Source organism: Sander vitreus, chromosome 4 (genome assembly GCF_031162955.1).
Source record: "Sander vitreus isolate 19-12246 chromosome 4, sanVit1, whole genome shotgun sequence".
Classification (NCBI taxonomy): Eukaryota; Metazoa; Chordata; class Actinopteri; order Perciformes; family Percidae; genus Sander; species Sander vitreus.
The window spans coordinates 1,683,855-1,707,393 of record NC_135858.1 but is presented as its reverse complement, the minus strand read 5'-3'; the positions used below and the strand labels follow the sequence as shown (position 1 = coordinate 1,707,393).

At 42.4% G+C, this 23,539-nt stretch overlaps 1 protein-coding gene across 3 annotated transcripts in view; it reads left to right on the top strand.

Annotated features, from left to right (window-relative positions):
- Positions 1 to 13,926, top strand: part of iqsec1b (IQ motif and Sec7 domain ArfGEF 1b) — a 112,836-nt gene extending 98,910 nt beyond the window's left edge. For 2 of the 3 annotated variants that reach the window (XM_078247663.1, XM_078247664.1), the window contains exons 6-14: positions 871 to 1,037; positions 1,521 to 1,660; positions 3,060 to 3,089; positions 3,581 to 3,706; positions 3,809 to 3,908; positions 5,956 to 6,117; positions 6,673 to 6,849; positions 9,629 to 9,678; positions 13,093 to 13,926. In XM_078247663.1, the coding sequence (XP_078103789.1) occupies positions 871 to 1,037; positions 1,521 to 1,660; positions 3,060 to 3,089; positions 3,581 to 3,706; positions 3,809 to 3,908; positions 5,956 to 6,117; positions 6,673 to 6,849; positions 9,629 to 9,678; positions 13,093 to 13,626 (1,486 nt within the window). In that variant the 3' untranslated portion in view covers positions 13,627 to 13,926. The remainder of the gene's footprint in view (positions 1 to 870; positions 1,038 to 1,520; positions 1,661 to 3,059; positions 3,090 to 3,580; positions 3,707 to 3,808; positions 3,909 to 5,955; positions 6,118 to 6,672; positions 6,850 to 9,628; positions 9,679 to 13,092) is intronic. The other variant, XM_078247665.1, reaches the window with a different exon arrangement.
- Positions 13,927 to 23,539: the final 9,613 nt, after the last annotated feature.

Below are 23,539 nucleotides of genomic sequence, written 5' to 3'. Positions count from 1 at the left end.
AAATCAATATCAGTATCAATGTTGATATTCCTGCCCATGAGTGGAACTAACAGGGAGGTCACTGATTTATTTTGCCTTGAAAGAAAGACTTCATACTGATGCTTTGTCCTTTTAAGGTGAACTGTCTCTCAGGTTGAGCCAGATCTGACATTAGTACTGTGTTCTGGTCCAACTGAAGTTTAACTTCTCCTCATTGTGTGTAATACAGTATAAACGATATACTTGATACTATAATATTAGTGCATAGTTAAACAAAATATATTTTCTTTGTTGATGATTTGGATCTGGATTACTCGATTAGTTGTTTGGCTATCACCAGACCAAGCTCAATCTTTTAAGATTGAACATTAGTCTGGGGGAGTGTGCTCTGTATTTTCTACTGTACAAGAGGCGTGATCAACGGGCATAGTTTAAATGACTCTGTACGCAATTGGCATCAACGGGTTGCTGCGCTTCGGTGGCCGGCTTGTTGAATGTAAACAAGAAGCTGCTTGGTTCTCTATCGTCATCGTGTTAAACCCGCCAATAGCGCGCCAGGTGGATAAGCCAGTTTGTGATTTGTAACTGAAGCAGGATAGATAAACGTACAGGTTTCCAGCCTGAGCTGCAGGGGGAAATCAAATCACCGGCAGATCGGGCTGGGTTTACCCAGTCTATGAAATGTCATAAAATGGTCCCCCAGAGCAGCCCAGTGTCATGGCAGTTCGTGAAATGGTCACGTTCGAAAATCGTGACCTGTACACGAATCAATAAATCAAAATAACGTGACCATTTCACGAACTGGCGTGAGACCGGGTTGTCTGTTTTGTTGTAAATCAAAATGCAAAAAAAAAGTCAAATACATTTCTGTTTCCAATGTCCTCTTTGCAGCCAACGCTACTGCATCTGCAACCCCGGTGTGGTGCGACAGTTCAGGAACCCCGACACCATCTTCATCCTGGCCTTTGCCATCATCCTCCTCAACACAGACATGTACAGCCCCAATGTCAAACCCGAACGGAAGATGAAGCTGGAGGACTTTGTTAAGAACCTTCGAGGTACTTTTGTCCTCCCTTCCTGCACAAAACAAATATTATCTTCAGACGCTACTGTGCAGCTCCAGGGATAAATATTCAACTCAAACTGAGTTTTGTGCACGTCTTTTGCCTTGATTAATGGCCGTGTCAATGAGGTATTTATTTTTTGGCAGAGGAAGAAAGCTTTGCTGTCGAGGCAAATCACTTTTTAGTTGCCCTCGACAGATTTTGAGGGTATTAGCAGGGGCTTTGTGGCATGGCTAACTCATTTCTCTGCCTATTGGAGTGTCAGTAATTAAAGTACAGTATTGAGTGGAGAAGTAATGTTTGTCTTCGGAGAGCTCTGAAGGACATTTCTGTGTGTACTGTGAGGAATATGTGCAACGCAGCAGTATGTAAGTAAAGTCAGGGGTTCATCAACTCTCATAAATCTCTAATTAATCATTAATCCTTCTCTTTCGCTCTGTCTCTCTCGCTCTCTCTTTTCCTCTCATCCTCTCACAGGAGTGGATGATGGGGAAGACATCCCCCGAGAGATGCTGGTAGGCATATATGAGCGGATTCGCAAGCGAGAGCTCAAGACTAATGAAGACCACGTGTCCCAGGTTCAGAAAGTGGAAAAACTCATTGTTGGGAAAAAGCCGGTGAGTCTTGAGGTTTGCCCTCGGGGCTGCTGCTGATCACTTTTATCTTACCTTCCATTCAAGAGCTGAATCTAACAGGAGCATGCATAACATATTCTTTGTAAATCTTTACCAACATTCCCTCGAAAGAACCAAGCAGTCCTGCCTTGTTGCACAATCCAAATTTTCTTCAAAACTTTTTTTTAAGGCTCCTTCAAATGCGGTCCACAAATGTGGCCTCCTTTTACAGAATCCGAAAGGACCAACTGTTGTTTCCTTCGCAGCCCCAGGATTCCCAGCATTCATTTCAACATTCAAGCCAAAGCACAGGCAAACTCACCAGCTGAGGCCAACTACCAATATTTCTTTTTTTACAATTTATGTCTGGTATGTCATTATTAAATTCACTTTTGGGAATGTTTTAGGTGAGAAATTAACTGTTATGTGTAGTCATAGAATAGAATAAAATACACTTTATTGTCCCCGAGGGGAAATTTGTCTTGGACATAGTGCTACAATCTGTTGCTTCACAGACAAAAACAACATAAAACATTCTCAGATTAACATAAAATAAAACACAAATACAATACAATAAGATAAAATCAACATGAAACTGAGATCAGCACAGCGTCCTAAGACACAAAAGAAGGACACACATGACAGCACGGACGACACAACATCCTAAGAATGAACTGTAATAATTAAAGTATGAAGTGCAAAAAGTGCTGGTGTATTTACTGCACCCCTGCTCTGCTGGGCTAAGATTTACTATTGGAGTTCAACAGTCAAAATATATCTATCGAACAGGAGCATCATTATTAGTATTATTATTATTATTTATGGCCTACATCCTATAAAAACAAAAAGAAATGAAAAGAGCATTCTTTACTTGAACCTCCTTTTTTCACCGTGTGACATATTGATTCTTCAAGGCCGGAGACCTTCATGCTGAATGACTGCAATATGTCTTTTGCCCTAAGAGCCAGCCAAGAAAATTGCCGTCTGACAAGCTCCATAATAATAAACGAGACAAACAGCCTCACACTATATGATCTTGAAGGTGTTTACTTGAAACCCTAACCCTTCTTTTTGGGCCATTGATGCCTTTTTTTCATCAAACTAACTCCACTTTGGTGACACAAATCAGCAGAAGTCCAAGGGACCTTGACTGTGTCATGATCATCAGGGTTGACGCACATTGGGAACACATACAGTATTAAAAGATGGATTGTGAGGAACACATAGATGTTCTGTGATCCATAAAAACTAGTTTTCCTGATTTTAAATGTGGCCCATTTCTCTTGTTGAACATTACACGTGGAATTTCTTTTCCTTGATGTATCGTGACTGTAAAAGTTCCCGTATGTGTTCACTGATCCCTGTAAAATGACCTGACTTGAATGTATTTCTCACTCCATAGATTGGCTCGTTACACCACGGTCTGGGCTGTGTAAGTATTACTCTTTCTGTCATCTACATCTTAGGGATGAGTGGAAACATTTGTAAAAAACTCAAAGACTTTATGGAAGAGAGGCAAACATTGTGGATAGAGCTGCAAAGATGAATGGATTAGTTGTCAACTATTAAATTAATCGCCAACTATTTTGATAATCGATTATTCGGTTTGAGTCATTTTTTATGAAAATTAAGTCAAAATTCTTTGATTCCGGCTTCTTAAATGTGAATATTTTCTAGTTTCTTCTCTCCTCTGTGACAGTAAACTGAATATCTTTGAGTTGTGGACAAAACAAGACATTTGAGGACGTCATTTTGGGCTTTGGGAAACATTGATCCACATTTTATAGACAATCGATTAATCGAGAAAATAATCAACAGATTAATCGACAATGAAAATAATCGTTAGTAGCAGCCCTAATTGTGGAACGTGTAAAGTTATATTTATTTTTTATACTCAGTAATGATGCTGTATTGTGTGTGCAGGTACTATCCTTACCCCACCGGAGACTGGTCTGTTATTGCAGACTTTTTGAAGTGCCCGACCCCAACAAACCACAAAAGTTGGGGCTGCACCAAAGGGAGATCTTCCTCTTCAATGACCTGCTAGTGGTAGGGCAGACATTATTCTTCCAGCAAATTGAGAACACAGTTGGGCATTCACTAAAAGAGTCTAAACCACTGTATATTATGCCATGTTTTTTTTTAATATAGGTTACTAAAATTTTCCAAAAGAAGAAGAACTCTGTGACGTACAGCTTTCGGCAGTCCTTCTCACTTTATGGCATGCAAGTGCTGCTCTTTGAGAATCAGTGTAAGTGCCATGGAGACTTTTGTGTAAACTCTTTCTAAATGTGTCAGTATGCTTCAAACAAATTAGATTGCACGCAAACACTTCTAAAGGCAAAAATGGTTATGGCTGTTAAAGAATGGCCACACTCCAGGGCACGGTGAAAACCAAGCGGCAACCTCCAGTGCTGAAAAATGAAGCCAATGTGGAAATGCCAACAGTTCATCGAATGGTAGTCTATATCCACGACGTTCCATTTCCAGGATTGTTCAGGTGCCGCCAGAAATTCTGCCGGATGTCCCTCTTTTCGGCCAGATGTCCGTCATCTTCCTCTGTCTTTGTGTTGGCGTTCTAACCTCTGGTGGATTTCTGAGGACTATGGTTAACTGCTCCTCAGATCTCTGCAGGGTAAATCCAGACAGCTAGCTAGACTATCTGTCCAATCTGAGTTTTCTGTTGCACGACTAAAACTACTTTTAAACGTACACATGTTCCACTAAAACAAGTTCCTTTCAGACTATTTTGCAGCGGCACCGTGGCTCTGTCCAGCGCCAAGATGATTGGGATTGGTTTAAAGAAATGCCAATAAACCAGAGAACGTTTTTCTCCCATCCCAGAATGCTGTGTGGACTAACCAGACCCTCTTTCGCAGCGCTGTGGAGGAAGGTCTAGCAAAGCGAGACTAATCGAATGGCCACTTGAGGCTGGCTCCAAAAGTGTTCAATCCCCATAGACCCCCAACTTTACAGCAGAAATAAACATGTTTAGTGTCTGGAACAAAAAATGGTTTTGGTCTTTAAAGCCTTAATGACAATTGTACGAGGGATTAAAAAATGTTATAACTCACCTGTTTAAGGTTGCTTACAGTTGTGCATAATTATCAGGTGGGTGTCGTCGCAGGAGGTGAGCCCTAGTCTCACATTGCCAGACCTATCTCCACAGCACTGTGAAATAAGGCCTGGTTACACCACAGCCCTCTGGCCTAAAAAGACTTTGGGCCCTTTTTAACGATCTAAGCGCACGGCGTGAAGCGCCTGGCGCAGGTGCGTTTAGGGCGTGTCCAAATCCACTTTTGCTAGTTTGACGGAGGTTCAAAAGGGTTGTTTAGTGTCTTCATTAATTCATAGGGGTGTTTTGGGCGTAACATGCAATAAACCAATCAGCGATCATCTCTCATTCCCTTTAAAAGCCAGGCGCGTTTGGACCTTGGCGCATTGCTATTATGATGGAGGATTTGCACCGTAATATTTTTATTTGTAATCTTCTGCATGTGTGTGTGCTGCTGTTGAAATAACAATGAAATTCTGCGTTATTCGTTATACTTTAGACCAGGTTTTTGTTGATCAATGGCGCGATCACTTCCCGCTGCCTCAAGATAGCAATACGCCCAGAATGCACCTGAACACACCTCCCTGTAAGACCAGCACACCCATGGGCCACAGATGGGCGCAGGTGCATTTGCTATTTAAACGTCGTGGGCGCTGGACAAGAAATTGACAACTGGGTCGGTCTTAAACTAGCAAAGACACTTGCGTCGGGCTTTGTGCTGCGCTGGGTGCAAGATAGGGCCCAGAGAGTGGAAGTAGAAGGGCAAAGCCTGACATGTCAGGCTGTATCCTGGAAATGTACTTCCATTGATCCAGACTAGGCGAGCCCAAACTGTAGCCTTCATTTGGCCTGCCTCAGCTCCACCACGCTCCACCTCTTTGTCCATGTTTGGATTAGCTGACGTCAGACACTGCCAAGATGGCGACAGCCGGAGCCACCAGGAGCCGCCCACTTTTAAGCTTAATTTTTTCTTCAGAAACCTATGGGTGACATCACGGAGACTACGTCCTTATTTTACGGTCTATGGTCAAACCCCAATTCTGATGTCAGAAAGGTGTGGAGGGAGGAGGTTTCAGACAGTGGTCGACGATCAAAAAAGCATTTAGTTTGAAGCATACTGATGGCTACCTTCATGGCAGCAGTTGTCTGTTATTGAAACAACTCTAATTTCTGTAGACTCCCCTTGGTGGTCTATCTATTTTGTGTGGACTCGGGTTAAAGTGTGGATATCATCACTCTTTAGATTATCCCAATGGAGTCCGTCTGACCTCAGCCGTTCCCGGAGCTGACATCAAAGTCCTCATCAACTTCAACGCACCCAATCCTCAGGACCGCAAAAAGTTCACTGACGATTTGCGAGAATCGATTGCTGAAGTCCAAGAGATGGAGAAGTACAGAATAGAATGTGAGCAAAAGTTTTACATTTTTTCTAGATATTTGTGCTCAACAACTATCCATCCTTTAACCAGACTATAGTCTAACGCAGTGGTTCCCAAACTTTCTCTGCAGGGCCCCTCTATTTTCCCTAAGTCCCACAATCAGCTGTTTCTACGTGAAGGGACAGTCAATGAGACGACAATTGGCAGTCAGATCAGGCTCCTAAGATCGAACTGTGGTCACTGCTATGTACTTCTTCTTTTCGTCTTTGTTTGGTAGTTATGGCTTTTGCTGAAGCTTCATTGTCTGCTTTATGTTTACCTGGCAGTCCTTTCACAAAGCAGTCCATGCTTTGCTAGCAGTGCAGCAGAACCATGCATTATATATTTATATTTAGCATCGCCGCACCCTCCTTTTATAACTCTGGGTGCGCCCCTCAGTTTGGGAACCACAAGTCAATTCAAATATAAGATTACAAAAGAGGGAAGTCTGGGTTACTGTTAATGTTGTGTGTGTGTGTGTGTGTGTGTGTGTGTGTGTGTGTGTGTGTGTGTGTGTGTGTGTGTGTGTGTCTCCCGCACAGCTGAGCTAGAGAAGCAGAAGGGGGTGGTGAGGCCCAGCATGTCCCAGAGTTCAGGGTTGAAGAAGGACACGGGCAACGGCAACCTGAGCCGAGGGAGCCTCGACGACAGCTACGCCATCGGCGAAGGTTTGAAGAGGAGCGCCCTCAGCAGCTCCTTACGTGACCTCTCAGATGCAGGTAAAAGTCAGGGGTTGCCATGGTAACACAATATCTCACATCCCACCCCCTCTGCTAGACAAAGTAGAGTGTGTACTCAAGCTGAATGCTGGCATGATACTATTCACTTCTTTTTGGATGTAAATTGATATGGAAACTTTGGAAGAAGCCGAGTTCCTGTTCCTGTTTTGATTTGGGTGGTAGCCACGGCAACGGAGTGTCTTATAGGGAACACATCCTCTGAATAGAGCTGCACGATTATGGCCCAAATTATTATTACTATTGTTTTTTTTTAGGCATTTTCAGGCCTTTTATTTGATAGGACAGGTTAGACATGAAAGGGGAGACAGAGGGGGAATGACAAGCGGCAAAGGGCCGCAGGTCGGAGACGAGGACTAAGCCTCTGCACACGGGCGAGCACTCTATCAGGCGATCCACCCAGGCACCCGGCCCAAATTATTTTAATCAATATTGAGATCACAGTTATTTATCCTGATTTTTCATTGATTTTAGGGACATTTTTTTGCACTTTCACATTTATATAAACGGAGCACTGCTTTCACTTCCATGTTGTGCTAAATTTCTGCCAATGTACAAGTCTCTGCATCAAAATAAGATTCTTATTCACATTTCATAGAAGGAAAATATAAATAAAATTGTACCAAAACTCAATACCCAAAATGAAATCAACACAGCGCTGCTTTCACTTTGAGCAAGCTTTCTCATTTTGAACTAAACAGTTCACTAAAATACATTTCTGAAAACATTTGAGGCGAGAAATGTAACGCAGGCAATGCAGTAACAGGATCTTGATTCATATTTGGGCGTTGCCTAGTTTGACAGTTAACGAGCCGTCATTGACACCGAGACTTCTCGGCTCTGATTGCTTTGTTTTCCTTCTGCCATTAGGAGCACAGTGTGAGCAAATATGACAAGAAGTTATTTGTTCTAAAAGTTATCAACTGTAGATTTAATTGTGGGAAGCCAAAACCGTGATCGAGATAAATATTCGCTTAATTGTGCAGCCCAACCTCTGAGCCATGACGCCGGTGACACAAGCAGACAGAGATAGGTGTTTGCTAATGGGCCCAGGTGTAATTTACTAATAACGCTGCACCACCGGCGGGGGAGCAGGCAGCGCTATGTAGGTCACTATGATCAATTTCAGCGTCTTAGCGGTAAGAGGAATTAATGTTGGGAGGTTGATTCAGGCAGGATGTAGTGAGTCGCCTCTACACTGCAGAGCTGCTGTGCACAAACACACTCAGTGATGTCAGCGCAGGGTTCAGACTAGTAAAGAGACACAACACATTTTAGTGGCAGTCTTTAAAGCGCCCAACCAGGCCTATAATTCCTTTATGAGCTGTTTGTGCATCACTCAGTAATACATTTACAAGATTTGAGGTTCATTTATGTTTAAAGTGACTCATATTAATACAGCTTTCTCGACCCTTAAAGGGGTTTGTAGACAGGTGTACACAAAGTCAGTTTAACTGTCATGGGCGGCACTACTGTACTCAGTAGGCCTGCACGATTCGGGGAAAAATATGAATCAGGATTTTTTAGCTTCGAATTGATATCACGATTCTCTGCCACGATTTATTTCTCACGAAGTGAAATGTTTATTGCCCACATGAACCATGACAAAACAAAACAAATTTGCAGTACCAAACATAGATTTTTTTTGGCACCTAGAGCACATTGCGCATCATCACAAGCCTGTAAACAAAGAGGCTTCAATGAATGAAGAAAATATAGTACATACTGGCTACCAAAAAAGGTCTATCTCTGTAGGGATCCTCCATAATGTTGTCAGACACTTAGAATAATAATCTGAGTCTGTCAGTGGCAAAAACAGAACTTTTAGTGGACGGAAATTTAAGGTGCAAAATTGCCCAATAACGTTACTTTGCGGCTTGTTTCGTCTTGCTTAATACTGGACCAATCTCAAAGACTGTTGTTCCCATCACTCACTTAGACACAAAAACAGTCTAAGTCTTCATTACAGAAAAATACTTCACACATCAATAACGTGTGACAGGTGCATCCCGCACACTGTCTAACTTTTGAAAGTAAAAAAAAAAAAAAAAATGAAACTGTCTTAACATGAATCCAACAAATTATTAGCAAATATAAATCCCCACTGATGATAGGCTTACTGGCCTATAGGCAAGGTCGTTCTAAGGTAGCCATCCACAGGTACAGTTCATCCTAAGGATCCACTGTGCAAAATCAAAACATGATTTAAAAAAATCATACCAACAATTATTTTAATTGCTTAGTATTCTATGCACTAAACGTTATTGTAGGCCCACTTTAATATGCAACTTAATTTTATACAATATGTAGTATGGGGTCCCTGCTCTGTCTCTCTCGCAGTTAAAGGGTCCTTGGCTTAAAAAAACGTTGAAGACCCCTGCTTTAATGGATGTGAAATGCTAAATTGCTGGAGTATCCCTTTAATGCAGCCAGATTGAAAGTCTTTTACTGATGAGTGAACTCCTGCCAGCTGTGCCTACAGTTGCTGTGTAGACATGTAAAGAAATCATCAAGATTGAGTGATCCCAGAGGCTAAGCTTGTTGTGGAGTTGTAGCGCTGTCTTGCTTCTTCCCTTTTCCTTTAGTCCTTATTCGCCTCCCTCTGCCATACTGACAGTCTGCTGCTAGCTAGTCATGTGCCACTATGCTCGCCCTATAGGGTGCTAGCGTCCCTTCCCCTCCGTAGTAGACAGACGGGATATGTGCACCTTCACGTGTTAACCAGGCGTGTCTAATCTGTCATGTTACATGTTCTGGGCAGGCAAGCGTGGGAGACGCAGCAGTGCAGGATCACTAGACAGCAATATTGAAGTAAGTAGGACGCAACTGATGCTGTGAGCTGTCCTCTGACTTTATGTTGTTCGTTCGGAACACACAAGTCTCTGTTTTTTGTTTCTTTGTAGTTTGAGTTGTTGTTTTTTTACTGTTGTTGGTGGTGTTTTTGTTGTGAGCACCTTGGTCACTGTGCATGCAATGGGCTGAACGGAAATGATCCACTGTGGCTGACACATGTTGTTAACCCTTGATGTACACAGCATGACACGACTAATAATACTCTGCTCTCGTTGTTGACGTTAGACTCTTCCCTTTGAATCATCCTCATGTGTAGTTGGTTAGAGTTTTAGCCATTTTTTTGAATTTTGTGAACCTGGCTGTGCTTTGTCATCTCCAGCTACTGCATGCTCACACAGTTTGAAGAGACAGACTTGCACGACTTTCTTTCACTGACCCCTGACCCCTTGACAAGAAGTTTGTCCTATTTCCTTGTTTTATTGTCACACTATAGCCAGCAGTGTATTGCAGTGAAGAATCCAAACATGGAGGCACAGATGTTAAACAGTTCTATAAACTCTCTCATACCAAATAATCTCTGTCATCAGGACCATTTTAAAGTGGCTAGCTGTGATAGTTTAATTTAATTGTTATTTTACATAAGTCTATATTTTTCAGTTCTTCAGTGCTAGTTTTAATCTAGATCTTTTGCCAGAACAGGACCTTTAAGGATAAAGCTGTCATTATTATATGGTTTTCTTATTGTCAACAATTCCCATCAAAAGACCAAGACCAAAAAGTCCATCTCTCAATACTTTCCACACAGTCTGTGGCTCTCAGCCCAAAGCACACTTTGATTAAGCTAGCTGTTAGATTAACACATCTCCACCACAAGCAGAAAAACAGTCCGCTAAATGCCACAGATTTTCAGTCTGGATCACGGCTGAAAACTTTATAAGAAATCTGCAGATTCTGTGTGGCCCTGTTTACTGTATACATGCAAGATAAATGTTTGAAATAGTTAGCTTAAAGTAGCCTAATGTTAGGGGATAAATGGTTGAAATAATTAGCTAAAAGTAGCTTAATGTTACTGGATAAATGGTTGAAATAGTTAGCTAAAAGTAGCCTAATGTTAGGGGATAAATGGTTGAAATAGTTAGCTAAAAGTAGCCTAATGTTAGTGGATAAATGGTTGAAATAGTTAGCTAAAAGTAGCCTAACGTTAGTGGATAAATGGTTGAAATAGTTAGCTAAAAGTAGCCTAACGTTAGTGGATAAATGGTTGAAATAGTTAGCTTAAAGTAGCTTAATGTTACTGGATAAATGGTTGAAATAGTTAGCTTAAAGTAGCCTAATGTTAGTGGATAAATGGTTGAAATAGTTAGCTTAAAGTAGCCTAACGTTAGTGGATAAATGGTTGAAATAGTTAGCTAAAAGTAGCCTAACGTTAGTGGATAAATGGTTGAAATAGATAGCTAAAAGTAACCTTGGTGGATAAATGATCAAACATTCAGCTTCACTCTGAGTAGTAGAAGGCTAGTAGTACGATTGCTGGCCAAACCAACCTTAATATTGGCAGTTCAATTGTATGAAAATATCTATTATATGATGAATAGTGTCATACATTTGGAACATACATTATACAGTAAATTGATGAAGGTGTAAGTGAGTTCATCTGACAGGGCTGTGGAGGTACCTCAAAAAGGACCAAAACGGTTGGGAACCACTGATTAAATATACAGTAGGCCTATGTATTAAAAGCTGCTGAAAGACAATACCCACCCACCCCAGCAATAGGCGACTCACCCTGCTGCCGTCTGGCAAACGAGAAGTATCTGCTGTCGTACCACCAGACTACAGAGCAGCTTCTTTCCTTAGGCTGTGAGACTCTTCAACTCATCCTCCTCAAAGGGACTACAACTTGCATTTCATCGTGCATCCCTGTGTTGTAGAATGACAATAAAAGAACCTTGCATTTTAATTGTTTGCATGTTATGCATGGCTCTGAAGGATGTGCTTCATTTCATTAACATAAACCTTTATTTTGATTGTTTATCTTGTTATTCTGTTAATGTGTCCTTTTTTGTGTGGGAATGGGAATTTAGAAAACACATCTCGAAAACACATTAACTCTTATCGTTAAAGGGTAATTTTATTTTATTTTTTTCAACCTGGACCCTATTTTCCCATGAATCGGTGTCTAAGTGACTAATGTGAACAACTGCAAATTTCCGTCCACTAAAAGTTCTGTTTTTGCCGCTGACAGGCTCAGATTATTATTCTAAGTGTCTGACAACATTATGGAAAGGATCCCTACAGAGATAGAGATAGATCTTTTTGTTTAACATTACATAACAACAGCTCCAAAATTGCCATTGCCAAACACACCAGACTGGGTGGGTTTGGCGATTTTGGGGATGTTTAATGTAAAAAAAAAAATAAAAAGGAATCTTGCTCTTTAACAAAAAGGTTGACCTCTGTAGGGTTCCTTTCCGTAATGTTGCCAGACACTTAAAATAATAATCTTGGTAAAACAAGCATTTGTAGTGGACGCAAATTGAAGGTGCGCAATTGCGTTGCAACATTGTAGCTTGTTTCGCTGCTGTCTTGCTTAATACTGGACCAATCTCAAAGATTGTTGTTCCAATCACTCACTTAGACACAAAAACAGGAAAATAGGGTCCAGGTTGAAAAACCCTGAAGTAACCCTTTAACTCAATAGTGCACTCTTGGTAAACCCAAACTTGACAGTTGAAAACGGTACTGCATGCAAATGTGTGTACTGTATACAGGCTGCAGCTTCAGATTGTTCTATATAAAGTCTCCACAGTGGGGGTACAGGAAAATGAAAGAGGGTACTGTAACCTTGGAATCCAGATAAAACTGACAGGAACAGTCAGAGAGCGAGTCTGAAGACTTAGACGCAGTTTGTCTGCTCATGACGATGCAGATACTGCAGGCTCAGACAAGCTCAGCAAGCTGAGCCTCCAAATCATTTAGAGAGAGCCGACCGTGAGATGTTAACATGAATAGACAAACAAAGGCAGTGGACCGGAAAAGGAAATGGAGAAGCTTTTCCACAGGACAACACATGCAATCGTGTAAGATGTGAGATCAGCTGTAGCTGGTCATGCAGTTGGTGCTGCTGTTTGATCAATTCAACAAGCCTGTGCACACTGCAGAAACCCAAACGAGTGGGCTGATGTCTTTTTCTTTCCGCAATTGTGTCTTTTGGTTTAGGGGTCACAATTTCGGGGGACTTTATCGACATGAGCTATTGATTTTGACTATCGAAATCAGAAGCAGGATTGGCAACTTTTGGTGCTTAAAAACAGTAAATGGTGAAATTTGAATCTGCAGCAAGTATACCTTCACTTTTCTCTGCTGTTTCCCTACGGGACAGCGAGACTCTACTGTGTCTGTGTTGTGACCTGACCGTCCTCTCTCTTGCAGGGGTCCATCATTAGCAGTCCTCACATGCGGCGGAGACCCCCCTCCAGCCGAGACTGCCCGTCCCGCCACAGCGGCCAGTCCCTGCCCAACTCCTCTTCACTGCTTGGATCTTTGTTTGGCACCAGGCGGGTGAAGTCCCCCAGCCCCACAACGCAGACCCTGCACCCCACCCTCATCTCCCACACCCCTCACCCTGCCAACCTGCACCACACGGCCCGGGTGGAGACAGACACGTCGGCCTCCATGCACCACCCCCAGTTCTGCCCCTTGACCCAGAACCCTCCGCCTTACCATCACCACCACCACTACCACCCGCCGGCCCACTTGCAGCACTCTCCACACCAGTACCACCCGCCCCCTTCTCACGGCCAGCAGCCGGCCTACCCGCCTCACACACAGCACGGCCACGGGAGCCACTCGGCACACACCCCTCACCCCGCTCACGCCGCCCATCACCATGGCCCGCCACCAGCACCCTCCCAGGCCCCCAGCAGCACCAAGCCCAAGCACAGCGGCATCAGTACGGTGGTCTGAAGGTGCACGGGGGGCTTTCTGGGCTCTCTGACGGAACTTTGATTTTACTTTGTGGCTCTCGGCTGAAGAGACGGTCGCACTGCCCAATCGTTGGTCTCGGGATGTGAAGACAGACGAGATCCCGTTGCCTCCCTCGTCATTGTTTTTTTTTACGTTTATCACAGGGGGCAGTTTATTCAATATAAACACATTTCCTTTCATGTCTGCTTGCTTCAAGAGCAAGAGACAACAACGCAAGAGCATGCACAAAGACCACAACTACTGTTTTTCTCCTTAGTAAATTAAAGGAACATGATCAAATATCGTACTTACTAGTATTTTACAGAAGAAGTAAATAGTAATCTTGACTTCAATGTCTACAAAGTGATTTTATCTAGCGTGAGGCTGGCTTGACAGACAGACAGACAGACAGACAGGTAGGCAGACAGACAGACACACACACACAGGAAGGCAGACAGACAGACATACACACACAGGTAGGCAGACAGACAGACAGACACATACACAGGCAGGCAGACACAGACACAGGTAGGCAGACAGACAGACACACAGGCAGGCAGACACACACACACACACACACAGACAGACACACACACACACACACACACACACACACACACAGACAGACAGACACACAGGTAGGCAGACAGACAGACACACAGGTAGGCAGACAGACATACAGACAGACAGACACACAGGTAGGCAGACAGACAGGCAGGCAGACAGACAGACAGACAGACAGACACATACACAGGCAGGCAGACAGACAGACACACAGGTAGGCAGACAGAAAGACAGGCAGGCAGGCAGACAGACAGACAGACAGACAGACACCCAGGCAAACACACAAGCAGACAGACAGACAGACAGACAGGCAGGCAGACACACAGGTAGGCAGGCAGACAGACAGACAGACAGACACCCAGGCAAACAGACAAACAAACAGACAGACAGACAGACAGACACACAGGTAGGCAGACAGACAGACAGACAGACAGATCCTCAGCAGTACAGTAGCTGTATGAGTATTTAATGTAGCCGTAGCTCACAGTGCACTGTGATATCTCTCTTAGCAGTGATAAATGTGCCAATTATTGAAGCATTTACTGATTTAGTCAATTGCTTTATGTATATTGTGCATAGTATTTTGTAAAATAATAATATCAACTGTTATTATTATAACTGTTATTATTACAAAACAATTAAAACTCTCAGTATTATGGCACATAGGTGGCGTAGTTTCACTGTTAAGAAACCAATCAAAGCTTTTATTATTTAGGCAATTCAGTAAGCTGGAATACTGCTGTATATGGTTGCCTTTGAGTTAGAACTCTGTTCAGATTGTTGAAGGCCGGTGCAGACTTGCAAACCGGCCTGCACACAGTCTCATCCACTGCACTCGTCTTTGGTTCGGAGTCGTCTCTCCAGCTCTGGAAAAAGGAAGCCACAGCGCTCTGCTGAGCAAACAGATTCATCTGAAAGCCCGCCCTTCAGTACTGGCTGCTTGTCTGCCATCATTTTATTTTCGTAACTATTTTTTTAGAGTCCAATAAACAATATGAAATGCTCTATATGTCGTACCGCAACCTTGTAGGATTCTTCAAGTCCATTCTGCAGGAAGATGAGGTTTTTAGTGTTTTTTTCATGGAAACTGAAGGAGTCTGTGCAAACTGTGTAGCAGGGAAACAGCAACATGACTGTTTAAGTGCCCCCCCCCATGTGAAAGCTCTCAGCTGGCTGAGTGTGCCCGGTCCATCTTTGGTTTCATTGTGCGTCTCTTGAGCAGCAAAGCGTGTCGTGCAGCGCTGTTCACTCCCTCGATCTGACTTTTCCTCGGAGCCACACGGACGCTACAGTACAGAAATCAATAATTATCATTCTGTGAAGGTGATAGCACTCTTATGCTTCACTCACCACAAATGGCAGTTTTATATCAATCATTTTTTCTGACATATTATGGGATGGCTGGTTGTAGCTCCCAGCCATCCTATGCACAGTATCTGTGGTGTGTGTGCAAAGCGGAGGCAAGGGGGGGGCTGGTATACTGGAGCATATTTTCTGTTGAAAGTGATAGAAAGACAAAGCACTTGTTCTTCTTAGTTAATATCAACAGCAGAAGTAAGTCTGTAACTGCTTAAAGACTATGAGATGGATTTGTTTTTTCAACTTGTGTGCAATATGTATTCACTTTTTTTTTGGTCTAAGAGCGAGTTCAATCTTTTGATTGATCCTTTTTTGTCAGTGTTGTCTTTTTTTCCCCCAAAACATTTTTGTCATTTCTCCCTAAATGTTTCAATGAAGTGCGAGTATCCACGTGGATTTGGAAGGACTGGATCTTCCACACTGATAAAGAATGTCAAAGAAAATAATTGCATGTAACAATGTATTTCGAGGCTATTTTCTAACTATTGTGTATTCCCAAACTATATCAGTGTTACAGTTGACAGTTGTTAAACATGAATGGTAGAATAGTTTTGACTTCTTCAATTACAGCCAACGGAAGTCAACTATGTAATTGTGTCACTCCAGAGGATAACCAAACCTGTATCGTTTTCCCGATCCACACACAGTAGCTTGCTGGATCTTTAGTGTACAACAGTAGTTAAAGCTGGGTGTTATCACAGCTGTGAGGGGAAAGGTAGAGCAAGCATGACGAAAGACGTACTCTGTCATCTGGAAATCAGAGTGACAGCTATGAGTATAATGAATGGAACTCTTTTATCTTCATACTTATCATCTGTCTCTGTCAATGGCTCACACATTACTGTTACAAGTGATATCCAGTAGATCTTAAATACTTCTCAAAATCTTCAAAGTTATCTAGGTACTCCTCTCCAATAAAGTACCCTTCATAAAGGGTATGTAACACATCAGTAATAAGCCATACATAAGAACAACTTTTGGGTTGCCATGTTCTAAAACAAATCCCCTAGGCTGGTGTTCCATTTGATGGTCCACTGATCCCACAGTAGGTGGCAGTAACGTCCAGAGATTAAAACACTCCCGAGGAACGGACACGCGTTTCCTGGGTGAAAGTATTACAATTATATTATTATTAGAAATGTTCAATACCATTTCCTTACCGATTCCGCTACCTGAACTTGTGTATCGGCCGATAGCGAGTACCGATTCAATACCATGTTGTTAAAAATTACATTTATTTCAAAATATTTTAACAGCAGTACACTACTTACCCCGATTTTCCACTGGCCGCGTCTTTGCTGTTTTCCGGCTGCGTTCTGGTTTTGTTACGTCATCCGCCATGCGCCATACCACACCAGGAGGGTCTCAGAATTCAATTCAGTTTTAATACAGTATCAAATCATAACAGGAGTTATCTCAAGACACTATACATATAGTAGGTCTAGACTACACTCCATAATTTACAAAGACCCAACAATTTCCCACAAGCAAGCATTTGGTGTGACAATGGCGAGGAAAAACTTCCTTTAGGCAAATACCTCGGACAGACTCAGGCTCTTGGTGGGAGGCATCTGTCGCTGCCGTTTTGGACACAGACCGGCAAGCGTAGCGTCCTCGCCTGCCCGACTCGCAGATTTTATTGTCTCTACAAGTTTACTTTACAGAACAATCACGTGTTTATTAAGCTAGTATCTACCTTCTCCAGGCACTCCTGTAATTAAACTCCATGCCTTCTTTTTTCTGGCGTTGTCCTGATAAAAAAGGATCTGTAATGTCTTATTATGTTTTTCCACCTCCAAGAATCTCTTGTCGTCCGTGGTGTTGTAGAGGAGACATATACGATATTGGGGGGGTGTTTCTTTTGGTAAACTGACTGGATGCTCTCACTGTTTCACTTTCTGCCTGGCTGTCCAAACGGCCTGTGGCTCGCGTGCGTATTTTTAGGGCGCTTCTGGGACGCGACGCGGCTGATGGAATATCAGCATCGACTTGAATAGTCACGATTGCTCGCGGAGGTCGCAATGCGCCCGGAACGCAGCGCAGATGCACCTGGTGGAAAACAGAGGTAACCCTATATGGATGTAACGTGATTGCTATTATTGTTGTACGACCTGGTGGGGGTTAAAGTCTTTGTGAAACATGAACAAAACACAAACAATGAACGCCATAGAACTTTCTTTTATTATCCAGTTTGAAAGTCATCAGTACGGAAAAAGAACATACAGTATGTAGTTTTCTTCTGGGCTAAATTACTTAGTATCGGATAGGTGCATAGATGTACTTGCCGAGGCTTTTTTTCCGATACGGGTGTCTGTATCGGAACATCTCTAATTATTATATTAACTTTTGCAAGATTTTGTGTAACTTCGGGCCATAGCTGTATCCCTTCTAGCTACAACCGTGAAGGACTGTAAACCAGGCCCGCGCAAAGGCTGCAGTTGCGTCATATTGCTGTCCACATCGCCCCAACCACGCTGAACGCAAGAAGCATAAAACCTGTTTTTCCTAGTCTGGCTATCACCAGACCAAGCTCAATCTTTTAAGATTGAATATTAGTCTGGGGAGTGTGCTCTGTATTTTCTACTGCACAAGAGACGTGATCAACGGGCATAGTTTAAATGACTCTGTACGTAATTGGATAGTCCTTCAACCAATCAGACCAACGATCCGGGTGACGTAGCAGCGACAGCGGCATCAACGGGTTGCTGCGCTTTGTTGGCCGCCATGTTGAATGTAAACAAAAAGCTGCTTGGTTCTCTATCGTCATCGTGTTAAATCAGCCAACAGCGCGCCAGGTGGATAAGCCAGTTTCTGATTGTCCTCGCAAATTTGTAACGGAAGCAGGATAGAATAATGTACAGGTCTCCAGCCTGAGCTGCAGGGGGAAATCAAACCTCACCTCTGCTAAAGAAATCTGGGGGAAATGTTGCTGGAGGAGGATGAAAACGTCCCAAAGATATTTTTCCCAACCTGACAACCCAAATGTTCTTCTTATCAATAGCTTATTACAGATGTATAAAGCATTACTAAAGTATTTATTAACCATTAATGAAGCTGTTAGTTACCGCCTATAAACCCTCTCTGAAGGGTGACTTATTATTAGACAGTGGTACCATTAAAATATTAGTTATGATCCAAAATGTATGCAGCAGGCTTTATGTACTGTAGACTAGTCTAAAATCTAATATTTGACTCTGATCTGTCAAGTATACAGCATTTAATCCAGGTTTAATTGAGGTAATATGGAGTCAGAAAAGTGCCAATATTGCATGCTCATTACATTTTAAATCATATTTATACCAAATAAATTGGGGATCAAATGAAACCGTCCCAGCGCAACCCCACAGTTGACCAATCGCGACTTCTGTCTTCAGACCAAAGTCTGACTACTAACCAGTTGTTATATTATGGAATAATGGTGCAAACACCAGCCAAGAAGAGAATTATGTTGAATCAGAGGGATTTCAGTCACAAGGCACCAGTTCCTTTAGACGACTGATCAAATGTAAAAACCTGTCCAGATTCCGTGTGAGGTGCTTTGTTGCATGCCATTGAGGCCTACTGTTTCTTTTCTCTCTCTCTCTCTCTCTCTCTCTCTCTCTCTCTCTCTCTCTCTCTCTCTCTCTTAAGTGTTATTCTATTGAGCAGCGGGCTTGGCTAGCCTAAACATTTGATGTAGCTTTGATTTCTCTGACTGATGCTTGTTTACATGTAGATGATTTCTGGCCCACTAGTGTGTCTTTTTATTTACCGTTGTGTCATTCTACTCCGGCATGCTTTTCACATGACATGGCAGTCTTCTGCTGAGTGTAAATAGCAAATCCATCTGGGGGAAATCTAATGTAACTTGATGGAGAGGTTTTGGAAGGGGGGAAACATTGTAAGGGTGGGTGGGTAGTAAAGAATGAGAAAAACATATGTAAATAGTCTGTAAATTATTATTATTATAATTATTATTATTACTACTAGAATGTCATTGAAGGTGCATTCCTGCTCCCCCTCTGATATTTACATAATCATCGACTGCTTCTCTCGGCCTCTGACCGGACTGAATTATCTTAGGATGTCGAGACGAACGGCCAACTGTTACACAGTTACCACGGGTCTGACTTGTTTCCTGAGACGCTCCTGTTCTCTCACACTCACAGCCCATTTTGAAGTCAAACGGAAAGGGAGGAGTGCTCTTTATTATGCATTCTGTTTCTAAATAGACAACCCCCTCCCCCCCCCACCCCTTTATTGATGTAAAACTAGTACTGTGACGATGTTGAGAACGCAAAATAAAACAATATATTGTAAAACCTGAGCTGGGTGTCTCTACTTTGTCAAAGAAGGCAACTTCTTGGTCTCACTTGAATGACTGGGTATGTCTGCAAAGCACATTTAAACCACACATTTCCCCTTGGGGATTAATAAAAAAGTATATCTTCTTATTTTCTTATTATTCTTTCTCCAGTCTGTTCTACCTAAATGTGGTGCTAGATTCCCAAGACTGTACTAGGCTTTTCTACCTGGAAGTATATCACAGAAATGCTAGTCTCGCATTGCCAATCCACAGCGCTGCGGAGGAGGGTCTGGATAGTCCACACAGCATTCCTGGATGGGAGATAAACGTCCTCTGGTTTATTGGCATTTCTTTAAACCAATCACAATCATCTTGGGCGGTGCTGAGCGCGGAACGGAGCAACGGCGCTTCTGCAAAATAGCCTCTGGAAGGAACTTGTTTTGGTGGAACATGTACGTTCAAAAGTAGTTTTAGTCGTGCAACAGAAAACTCAGATTGGACAGATAGTCTAGCTAGCTGTCTGGATTTACCCTGCAGAGATCTGAGGAGCAGTTAACTATAGTCCTCACAAATCCACCGGAGTTTAGAACGCCAACACAAAGAAAGAGGAAGGTAACAGATGTTCGGCCGAAATGAGGGACGTCCGGTGGAATTTCCGGCGGCACCTGAACAATCCCGGAAGTGGAACGTCATGGACATAGACTAAAGAAATGCTAACCCCATACAAGCCTGTTCACAGCCTTAAATCCTTGGGTGGGGCCCTTCTAACCAAAAGTCGAGGTGATCGTGCCTTCTAATCGGCAATATTTTGATAATCGATTCATTGGTTTGAATCATTTTTATGGAAAGAAAAACTAAAGGAGTCTCTTCTTTAATGTGAATATGTTCTAGTTTCTTCTCTCCTCTGGGACAGTAAACTGAATATCTTTGAGTTTTGGACAAAACAAGACATCTGAGGACGTCATCTTGGGCTTTGGGAAACACTGATCCACATTTTTCAACAAGTTCTGACAGTTTATAGAACAAACAACTAATCGAGAAAACAATCATCAGATTAATTAATAATGAAAATAATCGTTAGTTGCAGCCCTAATTTATTCACTTAACTGATCAGTTCTATTTTCTGTCAATTTCATCTCTACGTTGGTCAAAATGCTGTTGATCAAAATGCTGTTTCAAAGCATTCGTCACACTGCAAGGATTATTCTGGTGTATAACCACAGAATGTATGTATCAATTCATTCATGTATTGCCTAAAACAGTCAAAATTAAAGATATTGCACCTAAAAACATGTACTAATAGCCACCGAAACCTACACAATGTGTAATGTGTGTGTGTAACTGTAGAATGAAAACTCCTCCTCGGGTCTTAAAGGGGTCCCAAACCTTTTCATAATGCAATCAGTCTTTTGTTAGACCCTCCCTGCTTGGTAAATCTTTGAAAGTCCACAGCCACAGTTTGTAACTACAGATGTAGTCTCAGGGCTCATTTGTTTGTCTATTTGTTTTCCTCAGACTTGACAAAGCTCCCTCAGAAGCTACAAAATATATCATACAAGCATTTCCTTGTAATGTAATGTCCAAAATGAACACATTTTTGACTCTTTTTATCTGACATTTATATCCCTTTCTTCAACACTTTTGTCGCTTTTTTTTTTGTACATTTTTGATGCTTTTCTAACCCACCAAACACCACTAACACCAAGTTCTTACCACTAGGTTTACACTTATTTTTGGAATTCATGGACAATAATCCTCATTTGTACGAAATTATACCTAATTTTTTAGTTAAAAAAGCAGAAGTTATGAAATATTTAGACTAATATTAGAGGAACGTATGTTGATGGATAATCAGAGACTTCAAAGAGTCAAAGTTTAGTCAGAATACAGTTTTGAAACCATTTCAATTTTTTTGAAATGCTAAAACTTGAATAAAACATCCAAAATTCAATAAAAGTAGTGGTCAAGAACATACATGCAAAGAGCATTGTATGGAATCCATCTCATTTTTCGGTAACTCTTATTAACATATTTCTGATTTTGAAATTTTGAAAACGGGTCAAATTGGACCCGAGGACAACATGAGGGTTTAACAATGAGGGTAGAGCTGAAGATCTCGGTCGGGTTCGGTCTTAATTTCTATCATTGTACACGGGCTCGGGCCGGGCTCGGGCATGCGCTCCGGGTTGCGTGGTAAATGAACGGTCAGGTGATGCGTTTTGATTAACGTGTAAACGGATGCTGAGGAGGTGAAACAGAAGGTGGCCTCTGGAGGACTTATTTTATTTCTTTGTTCCAGCTTCCAAGTGGCCTGTAGCCTCCGTTAGTCATGAATAAATGATGTTAAAAAATGTATAAATGACTCATTCTTGACAAAAGGCAAAAGAGCTGTGTGCGTGCGGCGCAGTCTCTTTTTTCTTTCTCTCCCTTTTCCGCCGAGTGGTGCGTGTGCCCGCTTGCGGTGTGAAGCGCGTGTCCGCGCTATTCTCCGACACTCTGATCACTGCTGATAGACGGCCTTTTGTACAGTCGGGCTGTAAACGGGTTCGGGCTTTTAAAAAGCTGTCAATCAAAATGTACTTGTCGGGCTCGGTCCTTTTCGGGCCGAACTTTTAAGGCCTGATTACAGCTCTAACTGAGGGTTGTCGATATGGCTCGGTAAGATGCATGTAAATTGTTTGCTCCCCACTGTTGACATTTTCAGCTAGATTTTGATTTCTTTGCGGGAACACCGCCTTCACCCGCCATTTTTATCGGCTCGCTTTCGGGTCTGAACTTTCCGCGAAGCTTGCGCAGAGATCAGCTGTGCAACTGGGTTATAGGTTGCCAGGTTGAGGGTTATAGGTTGCCAGGTTGAGGGGACAAACGGGTTGAAAATTGTATATGGTGAGTGGATTGTGTGAATAGGATGCGTTTCATACGAGACTGGCAACTGGTCAACATTAGACAAACATATTGGTCCGATTATTTATAACGGAGTTTGGGCCATGCTAATTACGGGAGTTATAAATAACAAACCGGGAGGGGTCCGGGAGTAGGGTTGGGTATCATTTGGATTTTTACGATTCCGATGCCGAACCGGTACTTCTAAAACGATTCCGATTCCTAAACTGATTCTTGAAAATATATTGTAATATGTTTACTAGCGATCACGTGCAGTGAATGGTTAATATGCTTTTACGTCCGTTTTGGTGAGCCCAGAGGGAAAATATGGCATTTTAAAAGTAGCCTGCATTTACAGTAGCTAGCTAACGGTAGACTACTGAGAAAGGGTGATATTTTTACGTCCGTTTCGGAGCGACAGAGGGAAAATATTTCAGTCGACACATTACGTGGAACCGAAATGAGGAACCGAAATTTCCATTCTAATCCAGTCCGATTCCTACCGGTTGCGTAGGAACGAAGGTTTCGGAAGAGCGAAGGTTTCGGTACCAAACCCTATCCGGGAGGATTACCATTACCATAGACTGTAATATTTACAGTCTATGGTATGTAGTGAGGAAACATCTGTGTCGTCAGTAGCTATACGGCCCTGTTCAAAAGCTATCCGACAATTCAAAGGCCTTCTTCAGAGGAATCTGTATTAACCTAAACAAAATGCTTGGGAAGTTACTGATGAAAGTCAAAACAGCAGTAGATCTAGGCCTACACTAATTATCTTCTCAGTCATGCACAATCCACATGCCTGGCTGCCTGTGGCAGGTG